The sequence below is a fragment of the Palaemon carinicauda genome, chromosome 9 (genome assembly GCF_036898095.1).
Source record: "Palaemon carinicauda isolate YSFRI2023 chromosome 9, ASM3689809v2, whole genome shotgun sequence".
Classification (NCBI taxonomy): Eukaryota; Metazoa; Arthropoda; class Malacostraca; order Decapoda; family Palaemonidae; genus Palaemon; species Palaemon carinicauda.
This window is the reverse complement of record NC_090733.1, coordinates 145,675,268-145,689,222: the sequence shown is the minus strand read 5'-3', so window position 1 is coordinate 145,689,222 and position 13,955 is coordinate 145,675,268. Positions and strand designations below refer to the sequence as shown.

Genomic DNA, 13,955 nt, shown 5'->3' with positions numbered 1-13,955 from the left:
ACTCCATGCATTCGGGACGAGTGTTGTCCCAATCACACCACCGACCTCTAGAGGAGACACAGGCGATGTGGGCTGTCTCAACGGGGGACATAAAGGTACCGCAAGAGCGGCCCTCAGGTCCAGGAAAACTGCACAAGGCCGACAAGAACACACACACACTGAAAAATAAAAAGTACTAAAGAAAATTTCCAAAATTTGATTCCAATATTTCAAATATTCAAGTGAATGGAGGGAGTGAGTGGCAATGTACACACTCCACCTGAGCTAAACGCACAGTGGGTGCTCAGACCTAGTGTGTGAGTGAGCGGGGTAGTCGGCTAGCCCCCAACCGTCCCGCTAACTACCAGTCAGGGTAGTTGTCCCCTGCTAAAAGTCTTGTGGCTCGTCTTTCAGCTATGCCGAAAGTAATAGCCCTATACAGTAAATAGATTGGGTTTGTAGAGAGTGATGGAACAATGATAGTTTAAAGCACCACTTGGATGTACTGTGTTATTTTTCCTTCTTTTTTTCTACCGCCTTAAAATCTTGTACATTTTTTCTGCAGCTATAAACTTACACTGCTTAATCAATTGTGAACCAAAATTTTCAATATCAACATCCTTTGCAACTAGATTTCCAAAACCATGGTTTTTACAGTGCCTATACTGTACTTATATTTTGAAATAAAGTAATATAAAACTAAACAATGCAGTTGCCAAACAAATGGAGAATTGATGTACTGTACTGTATACTGTATGTGCAGTTATAAGGGATAATTAAAAAGTTAAGAAATGAAAATACAAATCATTAGAACTAATGAAAATTAACCAATTTCCTAATTGGTTTATCACTAATTACAACAAGTTAAACCTATCATAACACAGATTTTTAAAGTGACTCAAAGATACCAGACAACAGCAACTTTTATACATAAAGGTTTTTTTATCCATAGATTAACAAAACGTACCTTATCCTTGGGAATTCTACGTCCTTCTGCGCGTGACTTATCCTTGTTTAGGTAGGCTGGATACAAGCACACCCATCTGGAAAAAACATTGCATTAGGTTCATAAATTGAAAATTTTTCATTTTCACCCTAATACATTATCAGTGTTCAAAGGCTTTTACAGCAATGGAGTCTTGATTTTCTAACCAGATAAAAGCTATTCAACTTTGTTGAATAAACAATCAGAAGCATAGAACTCATTACCTACCCATATCCCTTTAATAATCATTAGCGGTTAAAATGGTGACTACATTCTGGGAGTGTGATAAAAGTAATAAGATGACTAGCGTCATGAACAAAAATAAACAGTGACACTCAAAAGATAAGAAAAGTAGCGGGAGTAAATATATAGCTAGCATTTACCCTCGCCTGAAATAAAACCTGCAAGAGATACACTTATTGGAAACGTACACTTCGCAATCTGTTGGATAGGAGTTTTAGCCATGATCAAGCCCAATACTTTCGATTAGTGTCTGAAACATCAACATCCTTGTGAGGAGTTATTGCATGCCCCTTTCTGGTCCAAGCTTAGGAGAAGAGCTTGGGCGCTGATAATATGCATTTGTGGTTAGTGTCTAGGACAGTGTCCCTTGCCTATGCTGCTCATGAGTGACCTTTAAACCCCTAAGCTGCAGTGTTCTATTTGCTCATCAAGAGGATTTTGTGTACACATAGATCTATACATATATTTTTATACATTCTGTTAATATAATAGTAAAATATGAACATTTAATTTAATTTCTTATATTGTTTTACTTGTTAATTTATAATTGCAATGTTCCTATTTCATATAACATCTGAAGGATTATTCTTGGGTTCTTCATATGGTTTATTGTAAAAAATGTAAAATATATGGAAAAAATTCTTTAGATTTTTCCTGGGAACACCTACTGATTTTATCTATATATAGGAAATTTATTCTGCTTTCATTGCTAATTTTATTCTTTACCTAGTGTTACTTATTACAGTTATTTACGAAAATTGTCATGGTAGATATACACAACTGAGAGTCCATCAAGGCATGTGGTTCGGTCTACAGTGCATTTACAAATGAATGACAATATTTTGTACTCATTTGTGACTGTGTAAATAATTGCAATGGTAATGTTTCATATCCATTTAAACGGGCATTCTTCACATAATATTTGGCATAATTTTAAAATGTGAATGAGTATATATAAAAAAATTATCGTAAATTTATTTCATGTAAAAAAACACTGTCCATGTTTCTGAAGTTCAAATACATCACAGGCCAAAAGAATAAAATATCTTCAACAACCAATTCCGTATTGCACAGTACTGTACTTAGTATAAGAAAATCTTCCCTTTAGAATTTTTTTTAAATAAGCAGATAAATATACAGTCTAGACCATTAAAATACAGTAATATTCACCTACAAAATATAGTGTCAATTGGATGTGACCTTCAATAAGGACATACATTATGTTAGGTTAGGTTAGGTCGTATCACAGTGCTTGTTTCCTTTGTGAAAATATGGTTGGTATTTGTGTAGATCATTGGGTCACCTGGCATGCTACATGTAGAGAAAATGAGAATCCTTTCTATCGATGTCCGTTGTCCCCCACACAAAATTATTCACTTCCTGGTCTACGCTACACCATGGCTCGCATCGCTCGTAATTAAACATTATTTTATTACTCAACTCTTTTGGCAATTGGTATGTGTTACGCTACTCGCATCAGGCGAGTGTTCGAGTATTATGGTGGACAAAAAATTGACGATCAGACCACCTACTTACTAGCCATATGGTTTTTTGGTCTTACCTTCATGTATTTCAGCAATAAGCTGTTGACACCAAAGTAGCAAGAAAACTAAAAATACACAAGGAACAATTACCATTTTTTTAAAGAGAGAATTATTGGTTACTTATTCAAAGGTTTAAAGGCTGCTCATGAATGGCAAAGGCAAGAGACAGTGAAACTGTCCCATCAAGCAGGCCAACGCCCTAGAGACTGACCATAAATACATATGACCCACGCCCAAGCTAGGACCATGAAGGGCTCGGAGCCTTCCTCCCCCATGGATTAAAAATTAACATCAACTAACCAAAATTTTCCCCCTTACCTAATCTACAAGCTGTGTCCTTACCTACTTACCTAACGGGGGGGGGGGGGGGGGGGGGGGGCTAATGGCTTCCTGCGACCCCCCTTACACTGCCGTATTCCAAGTTAGCCATAATAATACATTAAGGTGGCCGCTATCATACAAACACCCTGAGGGCTCCCCCAAACGCCCCATCCTTAGCTCAAAAGAATGGTGGGGTTGCACCGACCAAAGGAACTAACGAGTTTCAGCGGGACATGAACCCCAGTCTGGCGTTCACCAGTTAGGGATGTTATCGCATATACACCAAAAATTCAAGGTAATTTTGTATATTATTACATCGTGTGACTACGCACAAGAAATATATGATTTCCTATAGCAAATAACGAGATTTAACCGATTATGAGGACCATTTCAATCGCAAACAAACAGATCAACCAATTCGGTTAGTTATAAGTTGACGAATTGGTTGATGTTATTACGGATGAAATTAATGAGAAAACCAGTTAAATCACGATATCTACTATAGGAAATCATATATTTCCTGTACGGAATCACACAATGAAATACAATACAAATGAACCATATAAATATTAAGACTGTGGACATATATAGAGTTAAAATATATAAACAACAGATGTCGGGGACGATAACATTAGCAACGTTACCAATGGTTGACAGAACTACCAACGATGACGAATGGTACACAGTGTTACCAACGGCACGATGTCATTACTAGAGGTAGAAATAAATTTTTCCATACGTAAACTAAATAATACTTCCATAAAACTATTACACAATAAATAAAGAGTACCAAAAGGCCACAGAACCTAACAAACCCACCTAACCTTGCCTAGAAGTACCCCGGTCACAAAACACATATAATAAGAATGGGGGAATGACTTACCTTGATACACAGTACTACCAACGGAGACGAATGGTACACAGAACTACCAACGACACGATGGCATTACTAGAGCTAGAACTGCTAAATATCTCCTCAGATATATTCAATAATTTCTCCATATAACTGGTACGAAATATATAAAAAGTACAGAAAGGCCACAGAACCTAACAAACCCACCTAACCTTGCCTAGAAGTACCCCGGTCACAAAACACGAATAATGACTATTGAGGAATGACTTACTTTTATGAAGGAAACGTCGAAACTTGCTGGACTCGGAAGGAAGAGACTGACGGATTAACTTCTATGACTGGGATTAAGAAAATGGTCAACATAACCTGAATTATCACCAAAATCACCATGGAATTGAGCCACTGCTTTTAGATACGGAATGCTGCAACCGGTACAAGTTTCTATAATATGTTCCATCTCAAAATACGCGAAAAAAAACGCACTAGTAACGAAGGACGAGTAACTAGGTCAAAGGTTAAAACGGGAAAGGCAGGGGAACAATGGGTCGGAAAACAGCGTATACAGAGATAAAGGAAGGGGGGGGGGTAGGGAGGTATTTGAATAGGCCTAGAGTGATGATTGGTTAAGGGAAAAACAACGAACAAAAGAGAAAACATGAATGAACTAAATACGGAAACTAGACGAAAGAAAAGTTTTATAAGACACAGAGGAGAGAAAAGGAACTAACCAACAAAAATAAATACAAACAATATAGGAAGATAAAATGGAATGAACGTTAAATAATAGTGAATGGGAATATAAAATGAGGAGATCATACCGAGAATTAACTGGATAAAAAAACTAGTCCAGGGTAAGTATTTATGTGAAACCGGGAAGGGATAAAGAAATAACCCTACAAATAAAACCAATATAGGAAGGTAAAATGGAATGAATGATAAATAATATTGAATGGGAATAAAAAATGAGAAAATAACACTAATAAAAAGAGTAAAAGGGGGAGTGGAAACTCCTGCGCAGGGGGCGGGGGGATATATGCGCAGATCGGAAACTGATGAAACGAACGTATGTACAAATGGGAAAGGAAATAACAAAACAAATAAACCCAATATAGGAAGGTAAAATGGAATGTATGATAAATTATATTGAATGGGAATATAAAATAAGAAAATAATACGGTAATAAAAAGAGTAATAATGGAGAGAAACGAAGGACGGAAGGAGGGGCGAACGAACAAACGAACAAATGGGTGCTAATGTTAGCATGAAACGATAACATTTGATCTACATCAGGTATGGAATTCTAACATTTAATCTACATCAGGCGTTGGCAGCACTGGTTACTGTATTACTACAAGAAATAACCTTTGAAACGGCTCCTCCCAAATATATCCAGGTATACTGATTTGTCTTTTCCTACGGTTATAATAAATACCAGAAAGAAATGTATAGAGAAGAAAAGGACTGAATTACGGTTATATATCGATCCCCCAGTATGCTTTCCCCACCCAAAACCCCGAGTTCCCACTGGGGGTCCCCCATTATCGGCGGATATAGATGTATATATATTTCTGGGTTTCATTGTATATTATTACATCTCAATGTATCCTAGTATTCCAACTACTTTTTCTTATAGGAAAAATTACGCTCCCTTCGAAAATAACACTCGTTCCCATCGCAAATGAATAGTTACAGAAATATATATACATCTATATCCGCCGATAATGGGGGACCCCCAGTGGGAACTCGGGGTTTTGGGTGGGGAAAACATACTGGGGAATCGATATATAACCGTAATTCAGTCCTTTTCTTCTCTATACATTTCTTTCTGGTATTTATTATAACCGTAGGAAAATACAAATCAGCATACCTGGATATATTTGGGAGGAGCCGTTTCAAAGGTTATTTCTTGTAGTAATACAGTAACCAGTGCTGCCAACGCCTGATGTAGATTAAATGTTAGAATTCCATACCTGATGTAGATCAAATGTTATCGTTTCATGCTAACATTAGCACCCATTTGTTCGTTTGTTCGTTCGCCCCACCTTCCGTCCTTCATTTCTCTCCATTATTACTCTTTTTATTACCGTATTATTTTCTCATTTTATATTCCCATTCAATATAATTTATCATACATTCCATTTTACCTCCCTATATTGGGTTTATTTGTTTTGTTATTTCCTTTCCCATTTGTACATACGTTCGTTTCATCAGTTTCCGATCTGCGCATATATCCCCCCGCCCCCTGCGCAGGAGTTTCCACTCCCCCTTTTACTCTTTTTATTAGTGTTATTTTCTCATTTTTTATTCCCATTCAATATTATTTATCATTCATTCCATTTTACCTTCCTATATTGGTTTTATTTGTTGGGTTATTTCTTTATCCCTTCCCGGTTTCACATAAATACTTACCCTGGACTAGTTTTTTTATCCAGTTAATTCTCGGTATGATCTCCTCATTTTATATTCCCATTCACTATTATTTAACGTTCATTCCATTTTATCTTCCTATATTGTTTGTATTTATTTTTGTTGGTTAGTTCCTTTTCTCTCCTCTGTGTCTTATAAAACTTTTCTTTCGTCTAGTTTCCGTATTTAGTTCATTCATGTTTTCTCTTTTGTTCGTTGTTTTTCCCTTAACCAATCATCACTCTAGGCCTATTCAGATATCTCCCTACCCCCCCCCCCTTCCTTTATCTCTGTATGCGCTGTTTTCCGACCCATTGTTCCCCTGCCTTTCCCGTTTTAACCTTTGACCTAGTTACTCGTCCTTCGTTACTAGTGCGTTTTTTTTTCCCGTATTTTGAGATGGAACATATTATAGAAACTTGTACCGGTTGCAGCATTCCGTATCTAAAAGCAGTGGCTCAATTCCATGGTGATTTTGTTGATAATTCAGGTTATGTTGACCATTTTCTTAAATCTCACAATGTTATTCCTCAACGTTTAAACTGCCCCTAGTGTCGTGCGCTTTTGTCTCTTCCTTCCGAGTCCAGCAAGTTTCGACGTTTCCTTCATAAAAGTAAGTCATTCCTCAATAGTCATTATTCGTGTTTTGTGACCGGGGTACTTCTAGGCAAGGTTAGGTGGGTTTGTTAGGTTCTGTGGCCTTTCTGTACTTTTTATATGGAGAAATTATTGAATATATCTGAGGAGATATTTAGCAGTTCTAGCTCTGCTGCTCTAGTAATGCCATCGTGTCGTTGGTAGTTCTGTGTACTATTCGTCTCCGTTGGTAGTACTGTGTATCAAGGTAAGTCATTCCCCCATTCTTATTATATGTGTTTTGTGACCGGGGTACTTCTAGGCAAGGTTAGGTGGGTTTGTTAGGTTCTGTGGCCTTTTGGTACTCTTTATTTATTGTGTAATAGTTTTATGGAAGTATTATTTAGTTTACGTATGGAAAAATTTATTTCTACCTCTAGTAATGACATCGTTCCGTTGGTAACACTGTGTACCATTCGTCATCGTTGGTAGTTCTGTCAACCATTGGTAACGTTGCTAATGTTATCGTCCCCGACATCTGTTGTTTATATATTTTAACTCAGTATATTTGTCCACAGTGTTAATATTTATATGGTTCATTTGTATTGTATTTCATTGTGTGATTTCGTACAGGAAATATATGATTTCCTATAGTAGATATCGTGATTTAACTGGTTTTCTCATTCATTTCATCCGTAATAACATCAACCAATTCGTCAACTTATAACTAACCGAATTGGTTGATCTGTTTGGTTGCGATTGAAATGGTCATCAAAATCGGTTAAATCTCGTTATTTGCTATAGGAAATCATATATTTCTTGTGCGTAGTCACACGATGTAATAATATACAAAATTACCGGGAGCGTAATTTTTCCTATAAGAAAAAGTAGTAGGAATACTAGGATACATTGAGATGTAATAATATACAATGAAACCAAATTCAATATTCTCCCTTGAATAATAATAATAACATCAGAGGCATAAGGACCGATAAAATAGGATAATGGTAGTAATAAAACACCTGGGCTATAGTAGCCTAGGGTCACTTATGTTTATCTATTTTTCTCTTTTACGTACAAAGTTACTAATTTGACTGCTAATTCATTTCAACATTACATGAAGAAGAACCCATATGCATACCTATCGAAGCCATCTGGTAACTTATTTGGCACAGGCCGAGGACCAGCAAAGGCAGCTGCCATGTTTATTTACTTCCAGCACTGTCAAATCTTCTTCTTTACATTTACTATGATGCCTGGCGGCATAGGATTCCTGGACTCCAAGGATTTTAAGGATTTTATTAACTCTAGCGACCCCTCTTAGGGTATGAGAGTACATTACAAAATATACAAAATATAATTTGACTTACAATAATAGTACAAGATGGCAGTAAGAGGAAGCAAAAATACTTCTATTCACATATCTATACAATACTGTACATATAACTGCCTACCCATATATGCCATGTATAATGGGGACATGAGCCCATATGGACTAGATAAAAAAACTAATATATAACTAAAGCTGTTCTATTATTATTTTTACAAAATTTTGCTATATTGCACAATTATCTCTTATTTTCTACTTTAAACAATTGACTAAACTTAATACTATTTGGTCTAGTGTAATAATATCTTTTTATATACAATTCTCTGAGGCTAATGATGTCTAGCAACGTTAGAGACATTTATTGCTTTTGCATAAATTTAAGCATAATACCTTCCGTTTCAGTAATGAATAACAAGAATCTATCAAACACGCTTATATTTTATATAAGGATGCAAATGTTTTACTGTAGCTTTTGTAATACAGTTTATTTTTCCAGATATTAAGATCAAAAGGTTCCAAAGCACCCCTCATTATAAATCGTTCATTAAGAGTTAAGATATAAGTTAATTTGTGTACGATATGTACTTATGGAGATACGACCTATATGAGGGACTTCTCGAATTTCGATCGCCTAAATTTAGTGACATGTGAGTGAAGCCTGAAGTGTGTCATCATATCTCTCTTAAATACTTTGTTCACAATTTCTTTTGCTTATTTTTCTTATTACAAAGTCGTCATTCATGGACCACCATCTGCTCTAGTTCATCTTTCTAGTGATTTTCATAACAATTCTGTTCTTTCAGTAATATTTACTATAACTTTGTTAATCATTTCAGATTTCCCTCTCTTTATGTTCATGCTTTGCTATGGATCTAACCTTTTGTTGAAATAATGTATTCTTTACTTACTCTTAGTAATTGTTAGTTAATTACATTAAACTTTAAATTTCCATTGTTACTAGTAAGTGGTCAGCTATATCTAAATGAGTTTCTCATAATACAATTGAATATGTCACAAAAAATGGTTCTACCTACTTGTCTGTCTACATTTTCCTTTAGTTATTAAATTATTTTTGACTGGAATGTAATTTATCCTTTCTCTTCGGTCCAACCTGATAATACTGCTAATGGCGGTTTTAATTTGGTGGCCTACTTTCTTTCTTTTAATTACAGTTGCTAAAGCTTCAATTTTATATATATCATCATCATCTCCTCCTACGCCTATTGACGCAAAGGGCCTCGGTTAGATTTCACAAGGCGTCTCTATCTTGACCTTTTAATTCAATTTTCTTCATTCATTATCTCTTACTTCACACTTCATAGTCCTCAGCCATGTAGGTCTGGGTCTTCCAACTCTTCTAGTGCCTAGTGAAGTCCAGCTATACGTTTGGTGAACTTATCTCTCTTGGGGAGTGCGAAGAGCATGCCCAAACCATCTCCATCTACCCCTCATCATAATCTCATCCACATATGGCACTTGAGTAACCTCTCTCATAGTTTCATTTCCAATCCTGTCCTGACATTGAACTACCAATGTCCTGCTGAGGCTTTTATTCTCAAATCTACTAAATCTATTGGAGATTGTTTCATTGTCATACCAAAATTCATGTCCAAATAGTAACACGAATCTTACTATGTTGGTTTACAGTCTGATTTTTATAAGTAATTTCTGGCGATTTTATTTCCAAAATTTGCTTAACCTAGCCATTGCCTGATTTTTTTTTTCAATCTTTCACTAAATTCTGATTATAAAGACCCTGCATTTGAGATCATAGTTCTAAAATGTTTAAATGATTCTACCTCATTAATCTCTTCTTCCAATGATATTTCATCTTCCATTGCATACTCCGTTCTCATCATCTCTGTCTTTCTTCTGTTTATCTTGAACCCAACCTAGTGTGATATTTCATGCATTCTGGTAAGCAAGCATTGCAAATCCTGTGGTGTTCTGCTAATATATATATATATATATATATATATATATATATATATATATATATATATATATATATATATATATATATATATATATATATATATATATATATATATATATATATATACCAACTAGATACATAGATCATGTATTCGGTGATTTTTTTTCTTTGTTTCCTTCTGAACAAGACTGAATCAGATATATCTTTAAATCAATAACTTTGACCTTACTCTCCTTCCTCTGTCATTTTTCCAACACTTTAGTCATTGTTCAACTGAGCTGAAGAACAAATTAGTATTTCGTCTTTTTTATAGCTGTTTCGAAAATGCTTTACTTATTAAAGAAATAAAGCATGGTGATACATCATACATTCTATTGCTTAGTTAACTCCAGGTTTTTAATGAACAGAATGGATAGCTTATCAAAGTTTTCTTTTCTTCAATTATTACTTCCCTCTTTTCACTGGGAAATTGACTTTGTTGGAGCACTAAGGGCTGTAGCATTCAGCTTTTCCTAATATGGGTGTAGCTTAGCTAAATAATAATAATAATAATAATAATAATAATAATAATGATAATAATAATAATAATAATAATAATAATAATAATAATAATAATAATAATAATAATAATAATAATAATGATGATGATGATGATGATGATAATAATAATAATAATAATCTTCATCATCATCATCATCGTCATCATTCATGGCGGATTTTGGAAAAGTTTATAAAACAAAATGTCAATTAGGATAACGAATTTTATTTACAAAATGATGATACTATATACACATGAAATATATTTTTGTGAAACAAAAATTAAATAATTTTTAACAATACGAACGACGAGAAAAAAAAAATCTGAAGGGTTATCATTGCCCCTTGCAAATGGAGTATTGATAGCAAGCATCGCTGCAGCATTTTCCGAACCCTAAACAGTCAGCGTCACTTTCACACTGCTGCGGTGTTATTCTTTCTCCGAGCTTGGGGCAGAAGGGCGTTACCGCTGGGCACTCGAAGGGCTTAGAAGGTTCTGAAACTAAAATGAAAAGAATATTATTATTTCATATAAAATAACTCTAAGTGTGTGCTATATCAGATTATTCTCAGTTGTGTACTTGCAATGACAAATAGGCCTAGTATAGTCGTCGCAAAGATTCAAGGCAAAATAAGTCCCATCCTCTGATGATATAGCAAATCATGTTGTCTCCTGCGTTAACAACGGTCACAACACCTCCATCAAAGTGATTATAAGTTAGTAGGCCTATAGTTTGAAATTTGGAAGGGGATTTATTGTGACCACTGCTAATATGGGAGACAACGCAATTGGCTATGGCATCATCAGAGGGTGGAGCTTATTTTGCCCGGAATCTTTGCGGCTACTTTTTCCTAGTGAAGATTACCTATTGAGGAAATAAAAGGGCATATTAGAACGAGGTAACTTACCTTGGACGTTATCGCAGATATACCTTCCATTCTGATCTTTTTTGAATAATCTGCAGTCAGGATTGACAGCCGTTTCGGTCAAAGAAGGGTTTACATTTACGGGAACTTTTTCAGGTTGTCCATTCACGGAAGGTATTCCTCCTGCCACTTGTTCAAGTCCACCCTGGCCAGGGAGGGGTTTGACCAATTGTCCATCACTTTGTTGACTAGTTGGAACCGGGTTAGGCACTGCTCCACTCACTGAGCCCTGAGGGACATCGACGATTCCTGGAACTACAGAGTGTGTCCCTTCTGGTAGACCAGGATGTACATTCCCTCCCTGTGCATGAACAGGCTTGCCCTGTGCTGTCTGGCTCACAGAGCCCAAAGAAGGTCCTTCAGCAGGATACCTCTCCACTGAAGGAGCAGGTCCTACAAAACCTTGTGTATTTATGGGTTCACCACCCAGGAGGATTCCTGCTTGTCCTAGGTGGCCCTGTGGTAGCCTATTGCCGGAACCGCTATGTGCACCAGCAAACTGTCCAGTAGCTCCTTGATGTCCAAACCCAACATGTCCCTGACTTAGTACAGGATGCTGGCTTCCATATTGTCCATGAAGTGGCCGAGAAAAGTGGCCACCGAATTGTCCATAGGCTGGTCTAATTGGGTGGATTCCAGGTTGTCTCCTGTGTGGAAAGGCACCGTTGCCATAAACTGGCAAGTTTACAGGATCATATCTTCCGCCTCCAAAGTTGATTGGGTTGAACGATTGTCGATGGGAGCTGACACTTGCTGCCAGAAGTGCAGTCGCAAACACGTTAACTACAAGCTGTAAGGAGTAAAAAGTGTTATAGATGGGAGCAAACTTGAAGTAATTGTGCATTCTAGTACACACTAAACAGTTATTTATATTGATCTACTGGTGTCAATTGTTTAGGCATAAAAGGAACATCTACAGTAAAAGAGCAAAACAACGTAATTGAATATTTCTTTTCAACTTTTCATTCATATTCACATAAAATTTTAATAGTTTGTTTAAATTATTTCTATCGTTTGGTTTGCAGAAACTTTGTAGTGAATCAATTTCACTTGACCCAATCAATTTCACGTATTATCCTTCCACAGGATCAGCAGATCAACCAATGATAAACTATAATTCGGTCGTCTTTTGATAACATGATTTTCTTCCAACCTGTCACTTGGGATTAAAGTGTCCCTTGATAATGTTTAATTTGCCACAATTTAAGAATATTCTCTTCCACACACTACTAACGCTTCTTTGCTCATTGTTTTTGCTAGAGTGATAGTGGAAACCATAATAATGCAATTCCTACCTGCATTCCGTTTGTCTGGGATTCTACTTCTTCTTCAACTTTTACGAGAGTCAGATGGTCTTCTGTTTCGAGTTTTGGATCTCCGTTTTCTTTATACTCAGGTTTCCGGTGAGGTCCCGCCCACCGGGAGAGTTGTCTGAATTCTTTATATGTAACACCGGCATTCACCCACCTTTAAAGGAATATGAAAATATACTAAATTCTAGTAACCACTTAATAACAATTTCTTCATATTTCGTGCACTACAACGGTCTTATACGTAGTTTATTAATAACTATCTTATTTATATTTTAAGAAATTGGTGACGTTTGTAAAGGCTTCAGATTTCTTCAGTGCTCCGTAGGTATCATCATCACAGGTGCAACCACTATTTACTGTTGCTCAACTGGGCATTTCCCATGAAAATCGAAAAGGCCGGTTTTCCACAGGACGTTGTTTTTATTTATATTTTTCCAAATATATTTGATCTTGATGTTTTTTTTTATTCACGATTAGGGGAAAATAATTAGAAACGTCGAGAACCTTCTGATAAAGACAGAGATAAGATTGAAATGTAGTAAAAACATCATGGGCTATATCTTTCCGAAATAAAATCTATGCTAAGCTTACATCTGGATATTTCTATCTGAGCCACCGTAACTTTTTCCTCTTCGAATTTTTTTTTTGTTTTGTTTTTAGATAGTTTTACAAATGACATCACAATGAAATACATGTAAGGTCTTTTTATGTAGGCCTACAGATGATAAATCAGACTTAGATAATCTAGTCATTTCTTAAGCCGCTATTTCAGTACTCAATTTTTCCTTTCGATTTGTAAACTCATAACAATCTTTAAAGCAAAATGAAATTTAATTATATTACAACCCTGTGTTTATGATGAACTGCGTATGAAAGCAATGATGACTGAATATTCTATTGGAATTTCCATGACTTACTCAAAGCGCCGTCTGGGATTTACGTCCTAGAATGGAAAGAAGAAGGGATTATTGCTCCTGAAGATTATCCATCACATATTGATTAGTA

At 35.9% G+C, this 13,955-nt stretch overlaps 2 protein-coding genes across 2 annotated transcripts in view; both read right to left on the bottom strand.

Annotated features, from left to right (window-relative positions):
• Srp19 (signal recognition particle 19) overlaps window positions 1-8,188 on the bottom strand; it is a 42,686-nt gene extending 34,498 nt beyond the window's left edge. Inside the window, exons 1-2 of the mRNA XM_068380612.1 lie at window positions 8,049-8,188; window positions 947-1,022 (exon numbers count right to left, since the gene is read on the bottom strand). Coding sequence (XP_068236713.1) covers window positions 947-1,022; window positions 8,049-8,110 — 138 coding nt within the window. The 5' untranslated portion in view covers window positions 8,111-8,188. The remainder of the gene's footprint in view (window positions 1-946; window positions 1,023-8,048) is intronic.
• A 2,804-nt stretch (window positions 8,189-10,992) lies between these two features.
• On the bottom strand, window positions 10,993-13,106 carry LOC137646906 (uncharacterized). Its single transcript, XM_068379979.1, has 3 exons — window positions 12,933-13,106; window positions 11,620-12,427; window positions 10,993-11,212 (listed from the first exon to the last, which is right to left on the bottom strand). The coding sequence occupies exons 1-3, from the start codon at window positions 12,936-12,938 to the stop codon at window positions 11,046-11,048; spliced, it is 981 nt and encodes a 326-aa protein (XP_068236080.1). The 5' UTR covers window positions 12,939-13,106; the 3' UTR covers window positions 10,993-11,045.
• Window positions 13,107-13,955: the final 849 nt, after the last annotated feature.

Coding starts and splice junctions, on each gene's coding strand:
- LOC137646906 (XM_068379979.1), bottom strand. Junction 11,213..11,619: donor TATCTGCGATAACGTCCAAG/GTAAGTTACCTC, acceptor TTTTCATTTTAG/TTTCAGAACCTTCTAAGCCC.